At 45.8% G+C, this 26,427-nt stretch overlaps 1 protein-coding gene across 1 annotated transcript in view; it reads left to right on the forward strand.

Moving 5' to 3' along the window:
- Nucleotides 1-2,907: 2,907 nt before the first annotated feature.
- The window catches only part of USP12 (ubiquitin specific peptidase 12), a 59,957-nt gene continuing 36,437 nt past the window's right edge, over nt 2,908-26,427 (forward strand). Inside the window, exon 1 of the mRNA XM_070380494.1 lies at nt 2,908-3,164. Within this exon, the coding sequence (XP_070236595.1) occupies nt 3,117-3,164 (48 nt within the window). The 5' untranslated portion in view covers nt 2,908-3,116. The remainder of the gene's footprint in view (nt 3,165-26,427) is intronic.

Genomic DNA, 26,427 nt, shown 5'->3' on the forward strand with positions numbered 1-26,427 from the left:
TTTTGGATCTGTGATATCACCCAATTTATTTAAGTTTTTGACCTCACTGTGAGGCATGAGAGATCTTAGTTCCCCGACCAGGGATCAAACCTGCATCCCCCGCAATGGAAGCACAAGAGTCTTAACTGCTGGACCGCCAGGGAAGTCCCTCACCTGAATTTTGATGACTCTAAATTACAAAGGTCTGTACAGTCAAAGCTCTGATTTTTCCAGTAGTCATGTATGGATGTGAGAATAGGACCATAAAGAAGACTGAGTGCTGAAGAACTGATGCTTTTGAATTGTGGTGTTGGAGAAGACTCTTGAGAGTCCTTTGGACAGCAAGGAGATCAAACCCATGAATCCTAAAGGAAATCAATCCTGAATATTGGAAGGGCTGATGCTGAAGTTGAAGCTCCAATACTTTGGCCACCTGATGCAAACAGCCGACTCATTAGAGAATACCCTGATGCTGGGAAAGATCAAGGCAGGAGGAAAAGGGGACAACAGAGGATGAGATGGTTGGATGGCATCACCGACTTAATGGATATGAGTTTGAACAAACTCCGGGAGATGGTGAAGGACAAGGAGGCCTGGTGTGCTACAGACCATGGGGTCACAAAGAGTTGGACATGACTGAGCAAACTGAACATCAACCAACACAACGCTGGTAATTCTACCAGAAATCCATGTAGAAAAGTCCTTGTTCTTACGTGCATGATTGATTGCAAGCTCATCAGTTGTGTCCGACTCTTTATGATCCTATAGACTGTAGCCTGCCAGGCTCCTCTGTCCATGGGTTACACTTACACGTAAATCTGGTGGCTTCTGTTCCATGGACAGGGAAAGATCTCGGTGGGCAGCATAGATAGAGGTGGGGCTCAAGTTCTGGTGCGGACCTGCTTGATGGGACAAGATGAAGATAGATGTCAACCCAAATAGGGAGACAGCATCAAGGGGCATGGTGACACTGGTAGGAGGCCCAGGCACACACTGGGGGCCTAAGCAAAATGGACCATAGCAAGAAGGAATTCAGGTGGGTGATACCTTCCGGTCTGGGCAGAGAAACAGGGAGATGAGCACCCAACACCCTGAACATATATTTTGGAGTTTTCTAGTACTGGCTCAGGTATCAGGGCAAAGAGGGTGGGCCTGGCTTCCCAGGAGGCAGGTGCCTGGAGCATCAGGCCAGCTACTATGGGACTTAGTTACATTCTGTTTGCAATTTATTTTCCCCCCAAGCAAGCTTATAATGGAAATCACTATGGAAACAGCATGCATGTACCAGAAATCTATTTTTCACCTAAATTTTGTTTGAATGTTTTGTTTTTTTGAATGTTTTGAACTGAGGAGATAAGGAATATCTGATTTTAGATATATGTCTGAATTTCTGCCCCACTGAAATGGGGGAACCCAAAAAGCATTCCATGACCACAGTTCTTTAATTGTGAAAAATCACAGCTTTCTAATACAATAAGGGCTTCCCAGGTGGCTCAGTGGTGGAGAATCCGCCTGCCAATGCAGGAGCCACAGGAGATGCAGGTTTGATCCCTGTGTGGGGAAGATTCCCCTGGAGAAGGGAATGGCAACCCACCCTAGTGTTCTTGCCTAGAGAATCCCATGGACAGAGGAGCCTGGCCAGCCACAGTCCTTGGGGTCGGTAACAGTCAGACACGACTGAGTGACTGAGCACACATGCAGGCTAATACAATAGTTTATATTCTATTAACTTGAACTTCTTTCTCAAATAGGAAGAAGTGAAGCTGAGATGCCTGACAGGAAGGACAGGGTGCAATGATGCATTTTACAAAAGTGGAAAATGCTAACTGTCCTCCTGGCTAACACCAGCTTCACCATTTCTCACAGGACCTTTTTCTCACTTGCGGGACTACTTGTCCCTGGGAACATCATCATCACTGCTAGGTTGAGATCTTTCCTATTTTGCAACTCGACTTTCAGAACAAATATATTTAGAAACTATATTTATAACCAAATTCTAAATTTGTGGCCAAGAAGCAGGCAGGAAAGCAGCTTCGCCCCCTTCCTCGTAATTTACCTTTCTTGATTCAAAGAGCTAAATATATATAGTTTCTTCTTTGCCCCTTTCACGTTTATTGAATTAATTTGTCTTTCGCTAAATCATGGTGTTTTGACCCAGGTTATTCACCCAAAGTGTGTAAAAAGAGACAAACCACCTTGTATTTTAGCTGTTTGGGATGTTGGATGACCTGGGCTATTTTAACCGTCCAGAAGCAGGTTTCCTCCCATCGCACCCAGGATTATCGAGACCGCCCCTCAGTTTTCTGGGCAGTGGAGGCTAGCTGTTCCTTCGGCCGTGCTAGAGGCTGGAGGTCAGCTCCTTTCAGGATGGGCGCTGGTCGCCCCCGCGACCCTCTTCGTCCCTCACCCGAAGCGGAGGCTCTAGGACCGCGAGGGCCGCTGGCGGGAGGCGGTGCCGCTCGAGCCCCGCCCCGGCCGAGCGCGGGGTGGAGCCGGCGCGGGAGTTCCCAGAGTGGCGCGTTCAGGGAGGAGGAGGGAGGTGGAGGGAGATGTCCGCGGGGAGAGGGCGGGCCCGGCGCGGGAGTGGGCGGGGCTCGAGGCGGCGGGCGGGGCTCGCTGCTGTGGGCGGGGCCGGCACGGGAGAGGGCGGGGGTGCGCGGCGGTGGGCGGGGCGGCGGCGGCGGGCGGGACCGGCGCGGGACTGGTCAGGGCGCGCGGAGGTGGGAGGGGCGGGGTGGCGGAGGGGCGGGGCGGAGGCGGTGGCGGTGGGCGGGGCGGGCGCGCCGCCGGGCCGCGCAGCTGCCGGGCAGGCTGGGCATTAGGGCCTCGGCGGAGCCCGCTCCCCAGCGCGCTGGGCGGGGTGCGCGGCGGGCAGGCGCGGGCCCGGAGGCAGCGGCTGCGCCCTGCGCCGGGGAGGAGCCGGGGGCGGGCGGGCGGGCGGCCGGCAGGCGGGGGCTGGGGCCCGCGGCGGGGAGTGCCGGAGCGCCGGCGGCGAAAGCGGCAGCGGCGGCTGAGCAGGCTTGGTGCGTGGGTCCGCGGCGGCTCGGGGTCGGCCCGCGGTGCGAGCGGGCGGCCCGGCTGCCTCCCTCCCCGCCCGCCGCCGCCGCCGCGATTCGGTGGAAGATGGCGCTGGGCGGATGGAAATCCTAATGACGGTCTCCAAACTCGCCTCCATCTGTACCATGGTAGGTGCGGCAGGCGGGCGGCCAGCGTCCCCGCCCTTGCCGCCCGCGGGGCCTAGCGCGGGGCCGGCCGGGGGCGGTTGGACGGCGCGGCCCGAGCGCGGGCGGAGCGGCCCCGGGGCGCGCGGGGGCAGGGAGGGGCGCGGGCCGGCGGTGCTCCCGATCGCCGCGGCTCTGGGGGCCGGAGGCGGGAGCACGCGCGTGGTGCCCCAGCCTTTGCGTCCGGAGCGCGCGGGGCCGAGGCGGGGTAGGTAGGTCCCGCTGCCGGCCCGCGCGCACGGAAGTCGGCGCAGGTCTGCTCCCCGCGCCCTGGCGAGGCCGCGTCCCCTCGCCGGGCCCGGGGGACGGGTGGTGTGTGTGTGTGTGTGTGTGTGCGAAGGGCGAAACTTTAAAGTGCTGTCGAAACTGACCCCCCCCTCCTCCCCACCGTGTCTCCTCCTCGGAGGTGACTGAGCTCCCCGGTTTGCAGCCGGGGAGTCTTGTCTGGGAATGCCCGCCGATCCTGAGAACAGCTTAAGCGTTCCTGTCGTTTGTTTACTTGAACGCACTAGACGCATCGGTGTGTGACTTGGAAGTATTTCTGTGCGGGAACAGACGGCAGCAGCATCGCTGTCTTGTGTCGGGGGCTTTTAAGTAGAAGGGGAAAAGAGCTTCAGGGGAAAAGAGCTCCTGCCTCGTGGGCAAGTCCCGAGTTAAGCAGAGCGAACGTGCGTTTAAATCTTGGTGTTCTGTGCGTGGCCGGGGTACCCGTTGTCACTCCACACGATGGGGGCGAATTCGTTTCCTTAGTTCCTTATGGCTTTAACATCTGGCGATCTCTCTGGCGATCTTAGTTATGAGCCGTCTCAGGAAAAAAAAAAAAGTTATTCTTCTACCACGTGGGCCTAGCGATCACGTTTATTAAAGACTCCTGCAGTCTTTCCTTCTGTTTTACGCCTTCCCAGCCCTTTTTGTGCCTGTGGGAAATTCCCCCCGCCCCCCACCAGCTGTCTTCCTCGTATGGGTGGTACATTTCCTGTACCTTTCTTGAAGGAGCGGCGAATCCGATCGGAAAGATGGCTTTTAGCCGCAGATTTCTGAACTGCACCCTGAGAAACAGTATTTTTAAAAATGGCTGAAATCAGGTGGGATTAAAATCTACAGTATTAAAGACATCACGCTGAAGAATGAATCATGAAGAGTCCATTTCCTCAAGTGGATGTTTTTCTCGAACAGTTCACGTTTTAGGAAAGCATTGATGTTAAAGGGACCGTTTTAAAGGATGATTTCCAAGGGTCAGGTACATTAATTACGCTTAGATGTGTCAGTTATCATCTTACTCTGTTTCAGAAGGAATGTGATAATTAAGTCTTTGAAAATGATAATCTCGATAATCTCACCAGATTGCTGAGCCTGCACAGATTGCCGGGTCATGGTTCCCTGTCAAAGTCTAGAGTTTCTGGAGAGATGTGTCTGTCTTACTGCCTGCTCATCCACTCCAGTATTTCAGGTATACATTTAGCACCTACTTCGTACAGGAGGGTGTGCTGAGCGCTGGGGATACAACAGTAGTCAAGTGGGACTCTTGCTTTCATGGTTGTTTACCTTCTAGTTAAGGGAAACAAGCGTCATTCACATTAACGAATTTATGGATGCACTAGTCACATTAAGAAAATGAGGCAGAGCAATTTGCCATGTCAAACACTGAGTGGGATCTTGATCTCAAGAACCTTATACTCTAGAGTTCTTTCTAGGGCTTCTGCTCTGGTGCATTAATTGCATGTAGTGTAATGTGTGTATTGTTGGCAGATACAGAAACATCAGTGCTCAGCCAAATGAGATTGCTCCTGAAGCAGTGTTAAAGTTGGGTGTGTCAGTTTTCATATTTGAATAAAAACTCTGACGCTGTCCGAGATAGAGCCGAACATCTCAAAGTAGCCTGCGATCTTTTGCTTAAGGAGCACTTCAGCCTATCTTCTGAGATATCACCAAGTAGACAACGAAGCAAAGCAAAGTATTTACCTGTGTGCCTTTGTAGATTTCTGGTGCATTCACAGCTCTCTCTCAAGCAGGTAGCCTTACTTGAATAATCTTACAGCTGTCCATCCCCAGCCTTCATCCCCACTCATGTCTTTTCACAGCATTTTTTTAATCTCAGTGGTACTTCCCACACTAGTTATGTTGTAAAGTTTTCTCTTATCGCCTTATTAGGATAGATTGTAAAGGCCTTAAGCGGAGGGACTGTTGTTTATTTGTGCAGTTTGGTAGAGCACTACCTTCTGCGGACGGTCAAGAGTTTGTCCGGGTCCCTTCCGTCCCATGCCAATGTCTGGGGGGAGTGAGTTTCGCTAAACGTGGCTGAGATTGAGGTTGTGTGTTGGGTGGTGGGAGGAGGGGGCTGGATCTCTCAGAGAATCAGCAGCTGTGAAAACATTTATAATGAGTTGACATTTTATACTATAAATAATAAAGTTGACAATTTTATTTCACCTGTCAACATAAGGCACTTGGGCAAATCAGCAGTCCCTTGGACTTGGATTGGATTAAGTACCTGTTAAAAGCGAATCTCTTCCAAAGTGCCTTCTCCTAGATCACTGTTCTGCTGGCATGGGAATGTTAGTCAAGTTTGTTGCTCTTAAGTCAATGTTACAGCCCAATCGAGTGAGGGATTGCGTTTAGGCTGCAGGGAATCCATCTGCAGGGTGCCTCTAGAAACCCCTCTTATTTATGATGTCCAGGAAATAATTTCAGTATCACATGGTGCTTGTTTTGCCGCCAAAGTAGCTCCTGACTTGAGGGCCTGGCACGGAGTATTTACCCAATATTTAATTTGTACTTCATCGTGGTGAAATAATGGGAAAGTGACAAATGCATGTAGAGAGGCGGCCTGCGTTTGGAAATCAAAGTGAAGTTGTAGAGCAGCTTGTAGCGGCTGGGACCTGGTGACCACACGGGTCAGGGCCGTCAGGAAGCACAGTAGGGGGTGCTCCGGGGATGTGAGAGGCATCTAGGCTTGTTTGGGTTGTAGGAGTCCTGGCCGGGGAAGGGGCGTGGGCCGGGTCTTAAGTAAAGGAGAAGTTGTGGCAAAGGAAGGTGGTAGGTGGTGGGGTGGCCTGGCTTCTTGCCCGTCCCCAGTCTCTGGAGTCAGCTAGGTCCCCTGGAACATGGGACTGCTAAGCCAAGAGCATAATCTGCAGCTTGGTGTCTGACAAGTTCGCTTCCAAAAAGGCTTGGGAATCTTGAAACTGACTGTACTTACTGCAGGAAAGTCACAGTTGAGACTGGCTACTTGTCTTGTCTTATTGAGTCTCACTGGGGTCACTCACCCATGGTGCCTTGTTCATGGGAATGAGGCTGTGGGGTAGGCTCTTCTTGTAGTCTGAATATTCTATTAAATAATAACATTCTGTGTTCCTTCTTAGGAAATAGGGTGGATGTGCTGTGCTCAGTTGCTCATTCATGTCTGACTTTGCAACCCCGTGGACTGTAGCTCATGGGGATTCTCCGGCAAGAATACTGGAGTGGGTTGCCATTCCCTTCTCCAGGGGATCTTCCTGACCCAGGGATCGCACCCAGGTCTCCTGCATTGCAGACAGATTCTTTACCATCTGAGCCACCAGGGAAGGGTGGATGTAGTTCTTTTATTAGTGAAATATTTAATTAATTTTTATCTATACTTTAGTAGTAAAATTAGTGTTTCTGTGACAGGAATATTTAAAGTGAGTTGCTGTTGGTTTTCTAATTTTGCCGTTTTTAACGTTAACTTAGGAGGGATGAAAACTTCAAAAATAAGGAGTCTTCTGTCATATAATTGGTTGGATAGGAAATGTTTGAAGAGGTGTTTGAGGACCTTAGTGGATAAATCGTTGAGAATAAGTTTTATTTAAGCCAGCTGATCTTCTGAATTTGGCCAGAATACATACTGGACATAAAAAATTATTCTCATTATAGAAAATTTGGAAAATATTCTATTAAAAAGAGTTTGGAAACTCTGAAGGCAGCAGAAAATAATTTACTTTACCCTCCCCCCCACCCCCAGAGCTTGTTTTGTCTTTAAAAAAAAAAAAAATTCACCTATTTTTGGCTGCTCTGGGTCTTTGTTGCTGCTCAAGGGCTTTCTTTAGTTGCGGTGCACAGACTTCTCATTGTGGTGGCTTCTCTTGTTGTGGAGCCACAACTCAGAAGTTGGGGTGCATGGGCTTTAGTTGCCTGAGGTATGTGAGATCTTCCACCATCAGGGATCGAACCCTCGAACCTGTGTCTCCTGTATTAGCAGGCAGATTCTTTACCACTGAGCCACCAGCCTCCCTTTAAAGTCAGATTAACTGAAGCTTACCTGAAAGTTTTACTGTCTCCAGAAAGATTATGTAAGCACTTATTTAGCATTAATTCGTTTCTAGCAATCTTCATTTTTTAGATTTAAACGATCTGATTTTGTTTTGATTTCTCTCTCAGTAGCTCCCTTCTAGAAGCTTAATATAGTATTTTATAATGTGTCCTACCGCATGGTATAATTAAAAAGAGCAGTTGGACCAGAAGGAAAACTCTAGTCCAGATTTTGACATTTAGATCTGCGCATATGGGAAAGTCTCTTAAAACTTTCCGAGTTCATTTTTCTCATTTGTAAAATAAAGGGGTTCGACTAGACGCTAATAAATATTCCTTCTGTGTTTGTTTCCTTCTAGATCTAAAACTCAGTATTCTCTAATCCTTTTAGAGTTTATAAATTGTTGATTTCATCATTTTGGGAATGTTAATCATGTTTAATTAATTAATTTTACTTTTACTTTTTTGACCTCCTTCGCCCAGTTCTCTCCACACTTCACCCTTGTCGCCTCTGGCAGCCACCACTCTTGTTCTCTGTATCTATGAGCCTTTTTTTTTTTTTTTTTAAGATGCCACATATAAGTGAGCTTATGTGGTATTTGTCTGTCTGACTTATTTCACCTAGCATAATAACAGTAATATCCATTCATGTTGTTGGCAATGGCAAGATTTTTTTTTAGTGGTTAAGTAACATTCCATTGTATACACATACCTCATGTTCTTTATCCATTCATCCACTGATGAACATTTAGATAGTTTTTTTCCATATCTTGGCTATTGTAAATAGTGCTGCACTGAACATAGGGGTCCATTTATCTTTTTGGATTAGTGTTCTCATTTGATGTGGTAAATGTCCAGAAGAGGAATTGCTGGATCATATGGTAGTTCTATTTTTAATTTTTTGAGGAGCCTCCATATTGTTTTCCATAGTTGCTGTATCAACTTACATTCCTGCCAACAGTGAGCAGATTCTCTTTTCTCCACCTCCCCACTAACACTTGTTATTTTTTGTCTTTTTGACACATTCTAACAGGTGTGAGGTGATACTTCCTTGTGGTTTTGATTTGTATTTCCCTGGTGATGAATGATGTAGAGTATCTTTTCATGTAACTTTTGGCAAATGTGTATGTGTTTTTTTCAAAAGGTGTCTGTTGAGATCTTCTGCCTGCTTTGTAATTGGATTGGCTTTTTGCTATTGATTTGTATTAGTTCTTTCATATATTTTGGATATTAGTCCCTTAGCAGATATATGATTTACAGTAGTTTCTCCTGTTCAGTAGGTTGCATCTGATCATGTTTTAGATAACATGAAGAGCATGGAATTAGATATAGTTAAATATGGATTATACCTAGTTTGCTAGTTTTTAAAAAATGTTGTGGAATTTATGGATAATTATGGTCCAAAGTAAATGTTTGTTCTTTCAAAAGCATTTAGTGGAGGTGGAGAAGGCAGTGGCGACCCACTCCAGTACTCTTGCCTGGAAAATCCCATGGACGGGGGAGCCTGGTGGGCTGTGGTCCATGGGGTCGCTAAGAGTCGGACCCGACTGAGCGACTTCACTTTCTCTTTTCACTTTCATGCATTGGAGAAGGAAATGGCAACCCACTCCAGTGTTTTTGCCTGGAGAATCCCAGGGACGGGGAAGCCTGGTGGGCTGCCGTCTATGGGGTCGCACAGAGTCGGACACAACTGAAGCGACTTAGCAGCAGCAGCAGTGATATCACTATTTTATTCATTAAGGGGCTCAATCCACATAGCTGTTTACTTATTTTCGACAGTTTTTTCTTTTCCGATACCATTTTTTAAAGATTTTTGAATTGCTGCCCTTTTTGAGGGCTTTCCTGGTGGCTCAGATGGTAAGGAATCCACCTGCAATGCAAGAGACCTAGGTTCAATCCCTGGGTCAGGAAGATCCCCTGGAGAAGGAAATGGCAACCCGCTCCAGTGTTCATGCCTGGAGAATCCCATGGACAGAGGAGCCTTTGCATCCATCGGGTTGCAAACAGTCGGACACGACTGAGTTACTGAGCAGGTATAAGCCCTTTTTGAGATTCCACATTTATTTTAATGGGTGTGAGTGTGATCTTGGACAAATTAGTTCTCTGTACCACGATTTTCTTATCTGTAAAATGGGGTTGAAATAACGTCCACTTTATAGGGTTCTAGAATGGTACTGGCCCATGACTAATCATCTGTTGTGTTTGTAGTTATTATTATTATCTTTGTAAAGTGGTTTGCTCCCCTCCATGAGGTAAGGACTCATTGGCACTTCTAGTTAATGTCAGGTTAGCAAATACTAGTAACCAAAATGGAAATCTTTTAAATAAAATGCAGTTATTTTAGTTCATTTTTATCATAAGCAACATGAGTTTATTAATAGTATATGCTTCTGAGAAAGCACACATTTATTTTGAAGTTAAGTGGGTTAGATCATAATATTCAAACTAAGAATGTGGATTGTCTTTTTTCTCCTGTTTTGAGTAGTTTGTAGGAACTACTGCTTTTGGCTGGGAATAAAAATGGTCTAAATTTGCAACATTCTCAAACATGTTTGAGAAGTTTAGATAAGTTGGGAATAGTACTTTGAGAAGAAAAGTCTTATTTTTTATACTGAAAAAAAGCACACCAACTTGTCATCATTGGTAGAATGGAGTTTGTGTTTTAAAGTCAGCTTCAGGCCTTATTTCCTTTTGGATTTTCCTGTTCTTTCCTGGGGCCACATTGTTGCATTTGATTCCTTCATGCCCTGGTCCCCTACCAAGGTGACACCTCTTGTTGGCCTGTGGTGCAGTTACCAAACCTGCTTTTTGAAGAGGATTGTTGAAATATCTGTAAAATGGTTTGTGTTGGAAGAAAAAGGTAAATGCCAGGTATAATGGTGAGTTATATGAGATGCTGAATCAATAATCCAGAGACCCAGTACTGTTGAAAATACCCATATAGAAGTCATCATCATTTAAAACCTTATGCACAGAATTTATATTAGAAGGAGACGAGAGAAATGGTTTGTATACATAATTCATCTTGGAAGAAAAACCCTGACGTCTACTTTCCCAGAAGTACTCAATCAAGAAGAATTTCGTGATGCTGTGAAGTACATGATATTTAATATAGAATGTGATTGTGTGAGTGGTGTGGGTCTTCATAATCCTGTATGTTCACTGGCTTATCCTTTGCTGCTGCAGCTTCCAAAGAAAGATCAGCTTTTTCTCAGAGTTGTGTGACGTCTATAGAACGATGTCGAAGCTTGCTTAGGACCTCCATCTGTAGTAATCCACACATCGAAAGCTGCAGGCCAGTAAAAATTTTTTTCCAGCTCAGAACAAGTGGATATTTTTCCAGTGCCAGCTGACAGATATTCTTATTGAAATGCTTCATAGGTTCAGGGACCAACCCTGCACTTTCTACTTGTGAATAGTGGTCTCATCATGGTATATTTTAAAGGAGTTAGAGTATTGTTGCCTTTGGTTTTATTTTAGTCCTTTTTCTTTCAGTGACCTAAGCCAGGCTTCTTCCTGATGCTAAGTGTGTAAATGCTTTTCATGGAAGGCGTGATGGATTTATTCTTTTTAAGCTAATAGCGATGTGTTCTTTTTTGCTCCCCCCCGTAAAGAGTGCCTTTTCTTCATAAGTGCTTTGAGGAAGTATTCGCGGGGACCTGCATGCTGTCTGGGTGCGTGCGGTACTGAGAATATGAAGATGAGCATGATGAGCTCTGGTCTCACAGGACCTTCCCATTCAGTGTGTCCCGAATAGGTCATAGTTGTGCCCAGAGAGAAATCTTCTTGGCTGCTGGGCAGCCAGGAGCTGTCTGGATTGACCAGAGACCCTTGACCAATTTGTATCCAGAAAAGAACCCGCCTGCCAGTGCAGGAGACATGAGAAACGTGGGTTCAGTCCCTGGGTCGGGAAGATCCCCTAGAGAGGGAAATGGCAGCCCACTCCAGTATTCTTGCCTGGAGAATCCCATGGACAGAGGAGCCTGGCGGGCTACAGTCCAGGGGGCCACAAAGAGTCGGACTCGACCGAAGCGACTTAGCAGACAAGTACTCGTGAGAATAGTCTTACCTGTATGTTCCTGTGGGCTCCACACTTGGTACTCACTATGTGTACCATGATGAGAAAAAGGTCGGGAAGGAGGCCAGACGCATACAGCACATCAGGAGTGAGGAATAATCAGTATGGGAAAGAGGAAGTGGTCATTTCTCCCTGGGAAAGAGACGAGGGCTTGGGGAGGAAACCTCTCGGAAGAGATCGGAACTTAGTGCTGTTGCTGTTGTTCAGTCGCTCAGTTGTGTCCGACTTCTTGCGATCCCATGGACTGCAGCACGCCAGGCTTCCAGCACGCCAGACACTGTCCTCCAGTGTCTCCCGGAATTTGCTCAAATTCGTGTCCACTGAATCACTGATGCTATGTAACCATCTCATCCTCTGCTGCCCCCTTCTCTTGCCCTCAGTCTTTCCCAGCATCGGAGTCTTTTCCAGTGAGTCGGCTCTTTGCATCAGGTGGCCCAAGTATTGGAGCTTCAGTTTCAGCATCAGTCCTTCCAGTGAATATTCAGGGTTGAATTTAGTGCAAGGAAGTCAGTCATTGTGTGAGCAGGAAGAGAGGGGATTCCAGAGGTGAGCAGAGGTGCAGCCTCCTGGGATCTGCATTTATCCTGAGCAGGTGTAAGTTCAGAGGAGAGTTGGGATAAAGGTATAGTGGAGTTGATAAAGGTACATTGGTCAATTTTACTACATTGATTGTTAAAACGTTGCTTTTAAAAAATATGGTGACAATAACATGATGAAGTAGAAGGGACTAATGGTAGTTAAAAACTTGTTAAAAGTCTTGTCCTCTATCCAAAAAACCTCCCCAAAAACAGTATTAGAAAATTGTAAGTTGTATATGCATGGTAAAAATGAAGGCTAAATATATACCTACACAAGAAATGATTTTCCTTGTTTCCAAACTAGCTGAAACTTTATCACTCAAATTCTGAGGGCAGGAAAATAGGAAATATAAGATTAAAAAAAAAAAACAAAAGAAAAAGATGAACAGAAAACCAAAGTAAAATGGAAGAAAGCTGTTTTATTAATTATAATAAATCTAAATGGATTAAATTCATCTGTATTATAGGGAAGGAACTATCAGATTACATAAAGAACTAAATATCGCTTAAAAACCTTTGTAAAACAAAAGGACAATGTATATAACAATAACACAATACTATCATCACCTCTAAGAACTTAATGTGCAGACAGCTTTTCTAGATATTTTAAGATCATTCAAGTCCTTTTTTTGTTAGTCTCATACTCCTTCTCACATCTGTCATCTTGAAGATCCTTTCAGAGCGAGGAAAGCTTAGGAAATATCAGCCCCACTTTCACAGAGTACAAAAACAAGCTTCAAGTCGTCCCCAAAGCGACTGGAGGTGAGATCCCTGTTTCTTGACTCCCTAGTCCGTGATGGTATCTACAAGACAATACGTTGCCTCTTTCATGGTTGAGATAAAATTGTTTTTCTTTCCTTTTTAAACAAGAATTTGGGAAATTTTTTTGTCCCTAATTTCTAAGCTTCTCTGTATGTGTGTGTAGCTTTGAGTCCCACTCCACTTACTAATTATGTGTATTTGGATGGACCACTTACTGTGAGATGGAATCATTCTCCCCATTAGATCAAATGAGAGAAAGCCTGTGAAGGGAGATGATCCATGTGGAACTGCTTTCTTTGCACTGGAAACATAAATGGAGATCCCCGTGGTGGTTGGTGATGGGCATTCGTCCTCAGGGGCAGAGGGCGGGGCGTGTCTGGCCACCTGGGCTGTGGCATGGCAGCGGGCTCCCAGGTTCCCTTTGACGAAATAGAAGTCAGTGCAGAGTTTGAAAATGAGTGTTTTAGTGATCCTGGTCTTGCGGTGCTCAGGTAACTGATGAAGCACAATTTTAGGTTCTCTTTCATTAAAAAAGTCTTTTAGGGATTTATGGTTCATAGACTTTTTTTTTCTTTTCTTTCTAATGAGGTATCTGTGGGCTTGGTTCTCCTACGACATGCAGTTCATTGCCAAATTATTTGTGCTATGAGGGAGCAGTTTACTTGTGATGTCAGCTAACTTCTTGTTGTTTCCTTCTAGTGCCATTTTTTTTTTAAGGTCTAAAATTATAGTGAATCAATTGTGTTAATCTCTATAGTATTCATCTACCTGAGTTTTTCAGGAATGCCTGAAAAGAAAGCTTTAGTAATTCTTTCAAATTAGGCTTGTAGAAAGAGAGCCCATCTGGGCACAAAGAAAGGAAGCAGTGGAGTAAGTCCTAGGGGCAAGGAAAGTAGAAAATAAGAGCCCCCTATTCTCTGGAGTGGAAAATATGTTTATAATGTGAGATCCTGTAGACATAAACATTTCCTCTGCTCTGAACCTCAGTCCAGAAAGCCAGCCACTGTCATTTTGAAGAATTTTTTTTTCTTTCTTCCCTAGAATGTTGTTCCACAGTTTTGTTTTGTTTTTTGGTTTGTTTGCTTTCCCTGATGTTGGGACGATTCCCTGGTGTTTAATCTGCTTCACGGAAGTGCTCTTCTGCAGGATGATCAAGGTGGTACCTTGGGGTAGCAGTTGGTACTTTGAAGTTTGCACGAGGAAGATGTGTCTTGAAATAGCAGAGGAAGGGTGTTCTGGTTTCTACTGAACAAGACAGCATGTTTAGACGGTTTCAGACTTCGGCTGTGAATGACGTGGCTTTGGTTCATCCAGGAGCAGGCGAGGAATGGAAATCAAGTGTTCTCCGTGTCCCCCTGAGGGAATCAGGGTTACTAAAGGTGAACAGAAGTCGGAACAGTTTTGAAATGTCAAAGGCTCAAAACTAGATACAGTTGATCAAAAACGAAACCCCAGGTACTGTATTAACGACTCTGCTAGGCAAATTTATTATTTTTGTTTTCGTTAATTTGCATGTCATTCTTTAAAAAGACAGTTCATTTTTTTTTTTTTTCAAAACTAGTTTCTCTAGTTTACTAGTGAGTTTCATTTGTTTTTGCTGCGTATTTTAACTTGAAGGAAGCTTACGTCTCCCTCCCAGGGGACGCAGCCAGCCCACAGGACGATTCCCCTCCCTGGTTAAGCAGGTGCCCCGGGGAGCTGGTCAGCCCAGCAGGAGAAACCTAGAGGCACCTGTGAGCGCTCTGGTGGGTTTTCCCTGTGAAAATCCAGCCCTCACCCCTTGACCACGCTTGCAATCTGCCTCGTTGTCTTCTTCTTTGAAGACACTCATACGTTGCCCTTTTCGACCGAAAAGTGGACTCTCTTACCTTTTCTCATCTCTGCTTGTGGTTTGTTTTTATTTTTGTCCTTTCGAGGCGGCGTGGCTGCCTCTCGCATGTCCTCCCGCCTCTCTCCCGTGGTTGCAGTTTTCACCCCAGATGTCATCTTCTCTCCTTTTCGCTCCAGGAACTGCGCTGTGGTTCTTATACCACCCTGTATGTTGTGTTAGTGATGAGCTGGCTCATCTCCGTGGTCACTTTCGAGGCGGGGTGGTGCCTCTCTCTCTTGTCCTCCCACCTGTCCCCCTGTGTGTTAGACCTGGGGTGGTAGATACGCCTCTGAGGTTGCATAAATTGTTTGGAACTATTAAAATGAGGATTTTAAAAGGGAGCACTTTGAATGCATTACCCCACCTCCTCAGCCTTGCTCCTGCTGAGAAGGTGTCCCTTCTAAGTGACTCATCCTTTTTCTCACACTGCTTTGAATTTTTTCTCCTTGTCTTTGACTTTCAGCGTTTTCACTATCACATGCCTGGTTGTGGGTCTGTGTGTTTATGACCTATAGATTCTTAAATTCGGGTTTATATTAAATGCCTATACCATTCAGTTGAAAGTTTGTTTGTTTTTTTTAGGATGGTACATTTCAGTTATAATATATCAACTTCATAGGCCAGAGTGATTAAATTCATTCAAAATCATTGTGTCTCAACCAAGAATATATTACTGCAGTTAAATATTACAAACATTCTCACAGAAGACATTCTTAAGAAAATTGGAAGCAAACTAAAATGAAATGATAGTGTGAATTCCTTTCATGAGTTGTATATTGGTATGCCTTTAGACTAGCCTTGCTGAGTATTTATGCCACAGATGAAATTGCTGGGTGTGAGCTCTTTGGAAAGGCAGTGCTCTTGAGGGTGTCCTGCATGCTTATCGGATGGTGTATTAGCTTTGTAGGGCTTCTGTAACAGGAGCTGCAAACTGAATGGCTTAGAACAAGGGAAATTTATTGTCTTACAGTCTGGAGGCCAGAGTCCAAGTCCACGGTCTTGACAGTGTACTGCGCCCTTGGAAGGTGCTGGGCTCCCTGCCCCGCCGCCAGCATCTGAGAGTCTCACTTGGAAGTCTGAGCCTCAGGTGTCCCGTGGCTTGTCAGTGGCCACCTTCCCCTGTGTCCCTTCACATCATTTTTCCTCTGTGCGTGTCTATGTCTCAATTCCCCTTTTTAAAAGGACACCAGTCATACTGAATTGGAGTTCACCTTAGTGACCTCATTCTAGCTTGATTACTTCTGTAAAGACCCAGTTTTTAAATAAGATCACAATCCACGCTGCTGTGAGTTAAGTTTTACATACATCTTTTTTTTTTTTTTTTTGGTGGGGAGGGTGGGAATGGATACAGTTCAGTTCATAATGGGTGGCTTAAAGAAACATTGCCATCTCAATCCTTTCAGAAATCACATAGGGACTTAAAGAGCTGTAGTTTTTTGGTGGTGAGCGGGGAGCAACCAGTTTAAGTGTCTTTTAAACTAACTAGTGTAAATATCTCTAACGTCACTTGTGAGCCAAGATTGGACCTGTGCAGTGGTGGACACTTAATATTCCATTAAACCAATGATGGCTGACGTTTTCTGGAAGTGGATGTAGTTGGTTAGCTGTGCGATTTTTTTTTTTCCTTTGTGATTGATCATTTGCTACCTTCTACCCAGCTTCCCACTCCCAAGTCTTTCACAGATGTGTGATGTTTTCTTTTAGTTACATGGATACTTACTAAGAAATTTTACTGTCTTACTGATTATAACAGGAAAAAAATGTGATGGACAGCAATGTGTAAAGAAGCCAGAAGTCACCAGTAACCCATTAATCATTTACTCGTATTTGATTACATGTTTTTGTATCTCTCCTGGTCTTTTCCATACATGGCAGACATGATTTTTAAAACACAATTTGTATTATTAAATATGCTCTTACCGTCTTGTGGGTAATTGAGTTAATTATTAATACTAGCGCTCTCATAGCAGACGTTTTATTTGCTCTTGTATCTTTCTATTCTCTGACCTCTTAGAAACCAAGATATATTTATTTTTGTTGTTTCTCATTCTCTCTTCTGACAACCAGAGTTTAGAATTACAGATTTACAGTTTTGGAGTTTAAAAAGAACCTTTTGACAACTGGCCCTTTACAATAAGTATGTGGTGCAGGGGAGCTAAATCTGACGTCCTGATATTTCACAGTGATGCGCAGATTCTGAATGAACTCCTTAAGCATCATGGTTTAGTTTGAAGCTCAATGGGAGCTAGTGTACATTATTATTAATTTGTCCTTCCTTCTGAAAAGCTGCCAAACTGGAATGGCAAGCATTGGAAGAGAGTGGTTATGTAGGAAGTCTCCAGCCAGCAGACTGATTTCCAGAGGTCTTGTCAGTCAGTTGGTGCTCATTGACTCTCCAGCGGAAACAGTGTATATAATTTAGTTCCTTAGCCAAAGGGATAAGGCCTGTTTTAGCCTGAGTGTTACTGTGGTTCAGCCACATTATGACATGTGGTTCATGCAGAGGGGCTGCTGTTGCCACCTGGGAAGGTGGGACTCAGTCTCATGTTTTTGCTGCCTGTTGTTTTTCAAGAAGACTCCCTGGGGAAGGTCTTGCACTTCGCTAGTGATCTGAGGTGGACCTGACATTGGGAAGGGGGTGTGATGAGGAGGGGGAGCTCTGTGATTCTTACCCGAGTTGCGCTTTCCCCTCTGCCATTTATTAGTTACAGTCATGGGCCTATTGCCTTCAACCCTTGAGTTTATTTTCTGTATAAAGTGGGCCCCACATAATGTGCGTAATAGCTGGGTAGTGCTGACTGCATACTTGTCATTATTCTAAGCCCTTTGCATACATGAATCCATTTAGTTTTCATGGTAGTTCTGTGGGGTCGGAACTGTTGTTTTCCTTTACGGGTGGGAAAAGTGAAAGTGAAAGTCACTCAGTCGTGTCTGACTCTGTGACACCATGGACTATACAGTCCATGGAATTCTCCAGGCCAGAATACTGGAATGGGTAGCTGTGCTCTTCTCCAGGGGATATTCCCAACCCAGGGATCGAATCCAGGTCTCCTGCATTGCAGGTGGAAAAAGAAGAGAAGCGAAAAGCAAAGGAGAAAAGGAAAGATATAAACATCTGAATGCAGAGTTCCAAAGAATAGCAAGAAGAGATAAGAAAGCCTTCTTCAGCGATCAATGCAAAGAAATAGAGGAAAACAACAGAATGGGAAAGACTAGAGATCTCTTCAAGAAAATTAGAGATACCAAGGGAACATTTCATGCAAAGATGGGCTCAATAAAGGACAGAAATGGTATGGACCTAACAGAAGCAGAAGATATTAAGAAGAGATGGCAAGAATACACAGAAGAACTGTACAAAAAGATCTTCACGACCCAGATAATTACTATGGTGTTATCACTGACCTAGAGCCAGACATCCTGGAATGTGAAGTCAAGTGGGCCTTAGAAAGCATCACTATGAACAAAGCTAGTGGAGGTGATGGAATTCCAGTTGAGCTATTCCAGATCCTGAAAGATGATGCTGTGGAAGTGCTTCACTCAATATGCCAACAAATTTGGAAAACTCAGCAGTGGCCCAGGACTGGAAAAGGGCAGTTTTCATTCCAATCCCAAAGAAAGGCAATGCCAAAGAATGCTCAAACTACCGCACAATTGTACTCATCTCACACGCTAGTAAAGTAATGCTCAAAATTCTCCAAGCCAGGCTTCAGCAATATGTGAACCGTGAACTTCCAGATGTGCAAGCTGGTTTTAGAAAAGGCAGAGGAATCAGAGATCAAATTGCCATCATCCACTGGATCATTGAAAAAGCAAGAGAGTTCCAGAAAAACATCTATTTCTGCTTTCTTGACTATGCCAAAGCCTTTGACTGTGTGGATCACAATAAACTGTGGAAAATTCTGAAAGAGATGGGAATACCAGACCACCTGATCTGCCTCTTGAAAAATTTGTATGCAGGTCAGGAAGCAACAGTTAGAACTGGGCATGGAACAACAGACTGGTTCCAAATAGGAAAAGGAGTACGTCAAGGCTGTATATTGTCACCCTGCTTATTTAACTTCTATGCAGAGTACATCATGAGAAACACTGGACTGGAAGAAACACAAGCTGGAATCAAGATGGCTGGGAGAAATATCAGTAACCTCAGATATGCAGATGACACCATCCTTATGGCAGAAAGTGAAGAGGATCTAAAAAGCCTCTTGATGAAAGTGAAAGTGGAGAGTGAAAAAGTTGGCTTAAAGCTCAACATTCAGAAAACGAAGATCATGGCATCCGGTCCCATCACTTCATGGGAAATAGATGGGGAAACAGTGGAAACAGCGTCAGACTTTACTTTTCTGGGCTCCAAAATCACTGCAGATGGTGACTGCAGCCATGAAATTAGAAGACGCTTACTCCTTGGAAGGAAAGTTATGACCAACCTAGATAGCATATTCAAAAGCAGAGACATTACTTTGCCAACAAAGGTTCGTCTAGTCAAGGCTATGGTTTTTCCTGTGGTCATGTATGGATGTGAGAGTTGGACTGTAAAGAAGGCTGAGCGCCGAAGAATTGATGCTTTTGAACTGTGGTGTTGGAGAAGACTCTTGAGAGTCCCTTGGACTGCAAGGAGATCCAACCAGTCCATTCTGAAGGAGATCAGCCCTGGGATTTCTTTGGAGGGAATGATGTTGAAGCTGCAACTCCAGTACTTTGGCCACCTCATGCGAAGAGTTGACTCATTGGAAAAGACTCTGATGCTGGGCGGGATTTCGGGCAAGAGGAGAAGGGGACGACAGAGGATGAGATGGCTGGATGGCATCACTGACTCGATGGATGTGAGTCTCAGTGAACTCCGGGAGTTGGTGATGGACAGGGAGGCCTGGCATACTGCGATTCACGGGGTCGCAAAGAGTCGGACACGACTGAGCGACTAATCTGATCTGATCTGATCTGATCTTTACCACCTGAGCCAACAGGGAAGCAAACTGAGGCATAAAAAGCTGAAGGAGTTTTCCTACCGTCATGCAGATCTAGGGTTCAGATCCCTTGAGTCTGGGTCCAGAGTCTTGGTTTATAACTGTCTCACTTAACCGGTTGTCCAGAAGCACTGCTCTGAGGTTACTGGGGGGCTCGCAGGTGGCTCAGTGGTAAAATACCCACCTGGCTATGTAGCAGACGTGAATTCGATCCCTGGCTTGGGAAGATCCTCTGGAGAAGGAAATGACAACCCACTCCAGTGTTCTTCCCCAGGAAATCCCATGGACAGAGGAGCCTGGCAGGCTAGAGTCCATGTGGTGGCGAAGAGTCAGACACAACTAAGCGACTGAGCACACACACATGAGGTTTCTAGGAGGAGTAAATGAGATGGTATATCAGGGATCTGGTTCAGTAAATGTTAGCTCCCTTCTTCAGCTCTCAAGTAGTCCTCGAGGAACCCTGTGTATTCATGGCTGACTATATACTCAATCAAGTTATGAACTTCCTGTATCAGCAAGGTGAATTTTAATAACATAGTAGTACTTCGCTTGACCTGTCTGCACATTACCTTTTTATTTCAGGTGGAAATCCTTAGTCAAAATTCAGGCAGTTTTGGGGTGAGTGGAAAGGGAGGGACAGACCCTGGGAAGGGTCTGCCCAGGACATGATGGAGTTGCTTGGTGTCAGGCATCATCGGCAGTTGGAAAGTCTGAGGCATCAGAGCACTTGCCACTGGGGGGTAGGGCCATCTCTCTGTGGTGGTTCTGAGTTATACTTAGCTCTTTCTTGGTTTAGGTTCTAGTGGGAGAAATTAACCTTTCAATTAAAAGTTATGTGTTCAATAAAGGAATTGAATTCTAAGTGGGCAGATTCTGATGGATCATCTCAAAATCAGGGCTTCCTTCGACCTGACAGGTCCATTCCTCACCTGTGACAAGCCGTGGCAGTTTTCTAATGCTGTCTCTCATGCACAACGCAGTACCTGTGTGTGACTTCACCTGCGTTTATATATATCCTAAGGTCCGCTGGAGGAGGGCATGGCAGTTCACTCCACTGTTCTTACCTGGAGAATTCCATGCACAGAGGAGCCTGGTGGGCTACAGTCCAGCAGGGGTAACAAAGAGTTGGACGCAAATGAAGAGACTTAGCATGCATGTACCACATAAAATAAAGTGGGCCTAGGGCTTCCCTGGTGGCTCAGATGGTAAAGTGTGTGCCTGCAATGCAGGAGATCTGGATTCGATCCCTGGCCAGGAAGATCCCCTGGAGAAGGAAATGGCAACCCACTCCAGTACCCTTCCCAGGACAATCCAATGGACAGAGAGGCCCTGTAGGCTACAGTCCATGGGGTCGCAGAGAGTCGTGCATGACTGAGTGACTTCAACTGCGTATATGAAATTGCTGTAGGAAAGCTCTGTCTTTCTAAAGAGGTTTCTGACATTAAAGTTTTATCTAAGAACAACTGTTTTAGAAACAATTTTATTTTTTATTTTTTTTTAGAAACAATTTTATACACGTGTGTAGCGCGAGCTGGAGGAACCTTACTACTGTGGTAGGGATATTGGATGTATCAGCATTAAAGAAATGAATCTTCCTCCATTAGATGTAAACTAAGGAAAGCTCTGTTGAATGTGTCTGCAAGCTTAAATGTTGGTATTTTGATCTGTACGCTGAACTTCTTTACCAAAGAAATCATTAATCTGGGCAAAGTCCAGCAGAATGTTAACGGTAATAGATAGAGATATGTAGGGTGTTCAGCTGGAGCAAACTGAAAAGAATGAAAGGTGCAGTCGTGCTTGGGAAGATAATGATTTAAGGTGTAGAATGTGAATACAAGGCTGTGTTCTCGTCTCACCTGGGGCCCTCTGGGACTGAAATGTGTGCTGACACCTGGCCCACACCGTCTCAGGCAGAGCAGGGCACCGTCGTCCTTCTGCAGGGTCAACGTTGATCTCTCTGTTGTATCCTGGGGTTCCAGAATCAGTGTTTCTTTAAACTCAAGAGACAGAACGATGGCAAAACTAAAGGGGCAAACACTGCACAAACTGTGACAAATGTAGAGCTTCAGAATTGAGGATTGTCACAAAGTTCGCAGCTTAAACCAGCATGCGTTTGTCATCGAGCAGACCCACTGCCAGGTGAGGCTCTGATGGGAACTGACCTCTGGCCAGGGCACCAACTGCAGCCTTGCAGAGGGCACAGGTTGGAGGGGCCTGGCTTTTGGCCGGCTGTCTGTAGGAGACAACCCTCAGCACTGAGAGGCCGCCTCCAGTTCCTGGCTCTGAGACCTCTCCATGGGAGCCCTCCTCCATGTAGCCCTCCCCTCCACGTGGCCCCTCTCTGTCCTGGGATGGTCCTCTCAGCTCCTGGCAGCCTGTTCCTTCAGAGCCAGTCAGTGAGTCAGACAGCACGCCAGGGAGCGGTGCAGAGTCTTCTATAACCAAAGAATTGTCATCCCATGACCTTCGTCAGATTCTGTTGGTTAGAAGCAAGTTGCTGGCCCTTCCTGCAGTCAAGGGGAGCCCTTTAACTCTGTCCACCACAGTGATGCCTTCCCAGCAGCTTGTCAGTGTGAAGTCAGCCTGACTGAGGCCTGTTTCTCCCCTTGCTTGGTAAATGTCCTACTTGTGATTATTTTCTGTGAAGGGGCCACCTCTGTCTAAATGAATCCGTTATCTGAATCACTTCTTTGGCAGTTCATCATGTTTCCCATTCTGTTTTAACCAAGCACAGTCTTCTTTCCTAAAGAAAAACAGACGTCTCTCGGGTCAACGCTTCATGTCGCGTGCCGCCGTGCACCATCTGCTGTCTGCAGCCCAGAGTGTCTCTTGACCAGCCTGTCTTCTTCCTTCCCACCTGCTGTACACCTCCTGGGTTATTTTGAGGTGAACCCCAGGTACCATGTTATCACTGAAATTAACTTTTCCTGTTGGGCCCTGGTTCTCCTCTCCTACGCTGTGGGTTCCCTGCAAATAGGGATCGCCTCGTCCACATCTTGCTTTGTCCTGGTGGTGCCAAGTGGGTAGGCAGCTACACACACGTGTGCAAAGTCATTTCAGAATCCCTATCGCTTTCCACATAGACTCATGATGACGAAGCAGTCCTTTGATAACAAGACTCCGCAGTAACTCAGGCCTGTGGTGGGAGGATTCCTAGACGGAATCCTGCCTGAGTTCTAGCCGGAAGGAACCCTGTTCACACAAAGCTCATGTGTTCTGGGTGGGGAGACATGTGTCCTGGCCCCCTCCCCAGTGTGCTCCTGGCTGCACTTGTTGACGTATGATTGTATCCTCCGTAGAGACCAGCCGATATCTTAGGATTTGTGTCTTTCATAGACCTCAGTGGCTAAGTGTTTATGTAAATGTTTGGTGGTGCAGCTGAGACCATAAAGCATTTCCTGTATTCAATTGATAAATTTTGTTACACTTAGAGATCTGAGATAAAAAAAAAAAAAAACTATGAATGTTTTCATTCACTTTATGATGCCTCTTCGTTCATCTTCAGGCTGCTTGTAGGTACCTCTAGCAGCAGTGTTTTGTTCCTGATGTGTTTGTGTCATCCGGCCCAGCTTGTCTGCATGGCATCTCCTCTCTTGTTTAAGTGCATCACGTGTAAGTCTCTCTTTATGACACTGGTGGATACTGTGGCTTGGGATGGCGTTCCTGTTCACAGAATGGAGCACTGTTTTTCGTCTGCTTGTTTGCTGATACCCCACATAATATATCACTAATTGCTGACCTAGTCTTTCCTTTATAAAAGTGATTTTTAAAAGACTATTTATTTTATTTATTTGGCTGCACTGGGTCTTAGTTGTGGCATGTGGCATCTAGTTCTCAGACCAGGGATCGAACCCGGGCTCCCTGCATTGGGAGCTTGGAGTCTTAGCCACTGGACCCCCAGGGCAGCTCCCTGTAAAAGTGATTTTAAAGCTTTGTTAGAACATCCATCGGGAGAAGGCAATGGCACCCCACTCCAGTACTGTTGCCTGGAAAATCCATGGATGGAGGAGCCTGGTAGGCTGCAGTCCATGGGGTCACTAAGAGTCGGACACGACTGAGCGACTTCACTTTCACTTTCCACTTTCATGCATTGGAGAAGGAAATGGCAACCCACTCCAGTGTTCTTGCCTGGAAAATCCCATGGATGGAGAAGCCTGGTAGGCTGCAGTCCATGGGGTCGCACGGAGTCAGACACGACTGAAGCAACTTAGCAGCAGCAGCAGCAGCAGAACATCCATCACATTCTGTAATGAGATCACGTCTCTAGCATTACAAAATTATGTTCAAGTTGTGTTCAAGTTCCTTACTTCTTCTCTAGAGGAATTAGAATTACTGTTTGTTGGGGTTGTTTCAGACTTCCTCGGCTTACTCTTCGCTGTTCAGAAGGAAGTAACTGTGAGAGTATTTTTGGTAGTAGGAAAGACTTAAGGGGACCTGAATGGAGAGCAGGTCCCTATTCTTTGGGATTTGGGGGAGGGAGCACCATGTGTCTGGGCAGGTGATGTGTGTGCTCACCTTGGGACTCACGTTTCCCTCCTCAGACTGAATAGAGGAGACCTGTTCCCCACCTCTGTGTCAGTTTCAGAATATAATGGAAGATGATTCTAGACGGCAAACCAAATGGGATAAGGATATTTTTGAAGTTGAGTCACCTTTGGTCTGCACACTGCTTCTCTCCATGTTCTATCCCGTGGGAATCAGCATCACTATAAAGAGCAGTCCTTTAGTCCTTCTTTGGAGTGTGGTGACACAGTCAGTGTGACTAATAAGTTTTCAAATTTGTTCTAATTTATAAAAACTATTCTGAAGTAGATAATGGATCTATGAGTTTCTTTTACATTTCTGGATGTAATAAGAAAGCATTGTTGGAAGTGACTTCAGGAAACAGCGGTCTGAATGGAACAGCCTTTGCTGTGGGGTGTGAGTTTCTGCTCAGATTGGTTTAGCACCAAGAAGGACTCCTTTCATGACTGTAGATGTTTATTAGCAGAGCTTGTTATAGGATTTAGATATATTAGTGTCATGTGGAGCGTAGACTACTGGAAGTGATATAATACTTGTTAATATAAAAACTCTTACAAGATCTGCTATAAAGGACCCTGTGGCCAGTGTGAGCACATGCATGTCTGCTTCTTCAGTGGCACCATCTGTGGGAGTCAAAGAAAGGTGTGTCTGCGTGCATGTGCTGAGTGGCTGGCTATTGGTGCTTTGTCTATTGAACTGCAATAGAGCTAGAGGGTGAGCGGCGTTACCGATGCACCAGATCCTTTGAGGGATTCCTAGAGGACTGGAAAGTAGTGATGGGAAAGAAAAGAAGCAAAAAACAGACCAGCCAGCTGTGGTCCTCCCCAGAGAGCTCCTGTGGAAGCTTGAACTTGGAATCTGCCGTTCATGGTTGGCTGTGGCTGTGATGCCGTCACCATGGTAATCGCATCTAGCCTCTGGCTTGGGAGAGCTGGGTCAGGGAGCCTTCTCGCTTCCTATTGACACAGAGTAGTGGGCACATGGGGTCAGGCCAGAGACCTGGTCTTTGCAGAGAGTGGCTGACCTTCTGTCTGGGGGTGGGTGGACTGGCCGTGAGGGCTGGGGAGAGAGCAGGGACCGGCATGTGATGGGCTGGGTCCCCACAGACCTAAGGCCAGCCCAGGGTGCAGCCACCCCCTGCCACGCCCCCCGGCGCTCTGCCTCCCTGTCCCTCCCAGCTCTTTCAGGACCAGTGGGGAGGAATCCCAATCAGAGATGCAGATGCTGGCCATCTTTCTTTCACAAGTTGGATCTGCTAAGCAGGGGTTTCCAGACACTTAAGGGAAACCGGGGAGGGAGAAGGAGAACGGGAAACTTGAAAGATTCTCCTTTAAGTGACAATAGTTAAATGTCCAAGGGCCATGTGTCTGTTCCTTAGGTTTTTTCTTGTTGACTTTCCTGAACTTTGTCGCATCAATGTTTTTTTTTGATAGTTGTAAAGTTTGGCCGCCTTTGTAACTCACATTTTCTTACGTCGAAGTTACTCAACGTCTTTTTGTCTGCTTTCGAGTTGAGCTCCCCGGGCAGCATTGGCTGCCCTCCAAGCCGCTGTCTGTGGAGCTCCTATGTTGTGAGTGAAGTGTGGTGGGTGAATTGTCACAGAAGCAAATGTGAGTGGTCCAGCCTTTGCCCAGGTAAACAGGTAGTAGGGATGGGGAGGAAGGAGGGACATAGAAGGAGAGTTTCACAGCAGTAATTTACCTATTTTATGAGATTGGTGAATCTGGCTAGAGAGTTAAATATAGAATTACTAGATTCCCTAAAGCAATCTTATACCCAGTAATTCATAATAAAAACTGGGAGGTGGTGTGGGGAAGGAGAACCGGAGGCGTGTGCGTGCCAGTTTCACATTTGCAGAGCAGGTTTAAAGCTGGTGACGAGACATCTGTAATTTACAGCTGTGATAATAACCACTGTAGAGCTGAAACCAAGCTGTTAGCAGCCGGTGTCTCTGGGGAAAGGAACTGAAGGGAGGGGGCGACCAATAACACCTTGCTTTTACCCTCTACCCTCTGCACTTTGCATTGTGTTCAGTGTATGAGCTTGCAGTATTTATTAAATAAGGTGTTACATGAGGCACACAAAAGGGATTTGGTGCTTGTTCTAGTATTTATTACAACTGACCAGGGGGTGCTAACTTAAGACTTTGGGATAAAGAGCTATGTGTTTTCTTTAACCTGCCCAGTAG

This window comes from Bos mutus, chromosome 12 (genome assembly GCF_027580195.1).
Source record: "Bos mutus isolate GX-2022 chromosome 12, NWIPB_WYAK_1.1, whole genome shotgun sequence".
NCBI lineage: Eukaryota > Metazoa > Chordata > Mammalia > Artiodactyla > Bovidae > Bos > Bos mutus.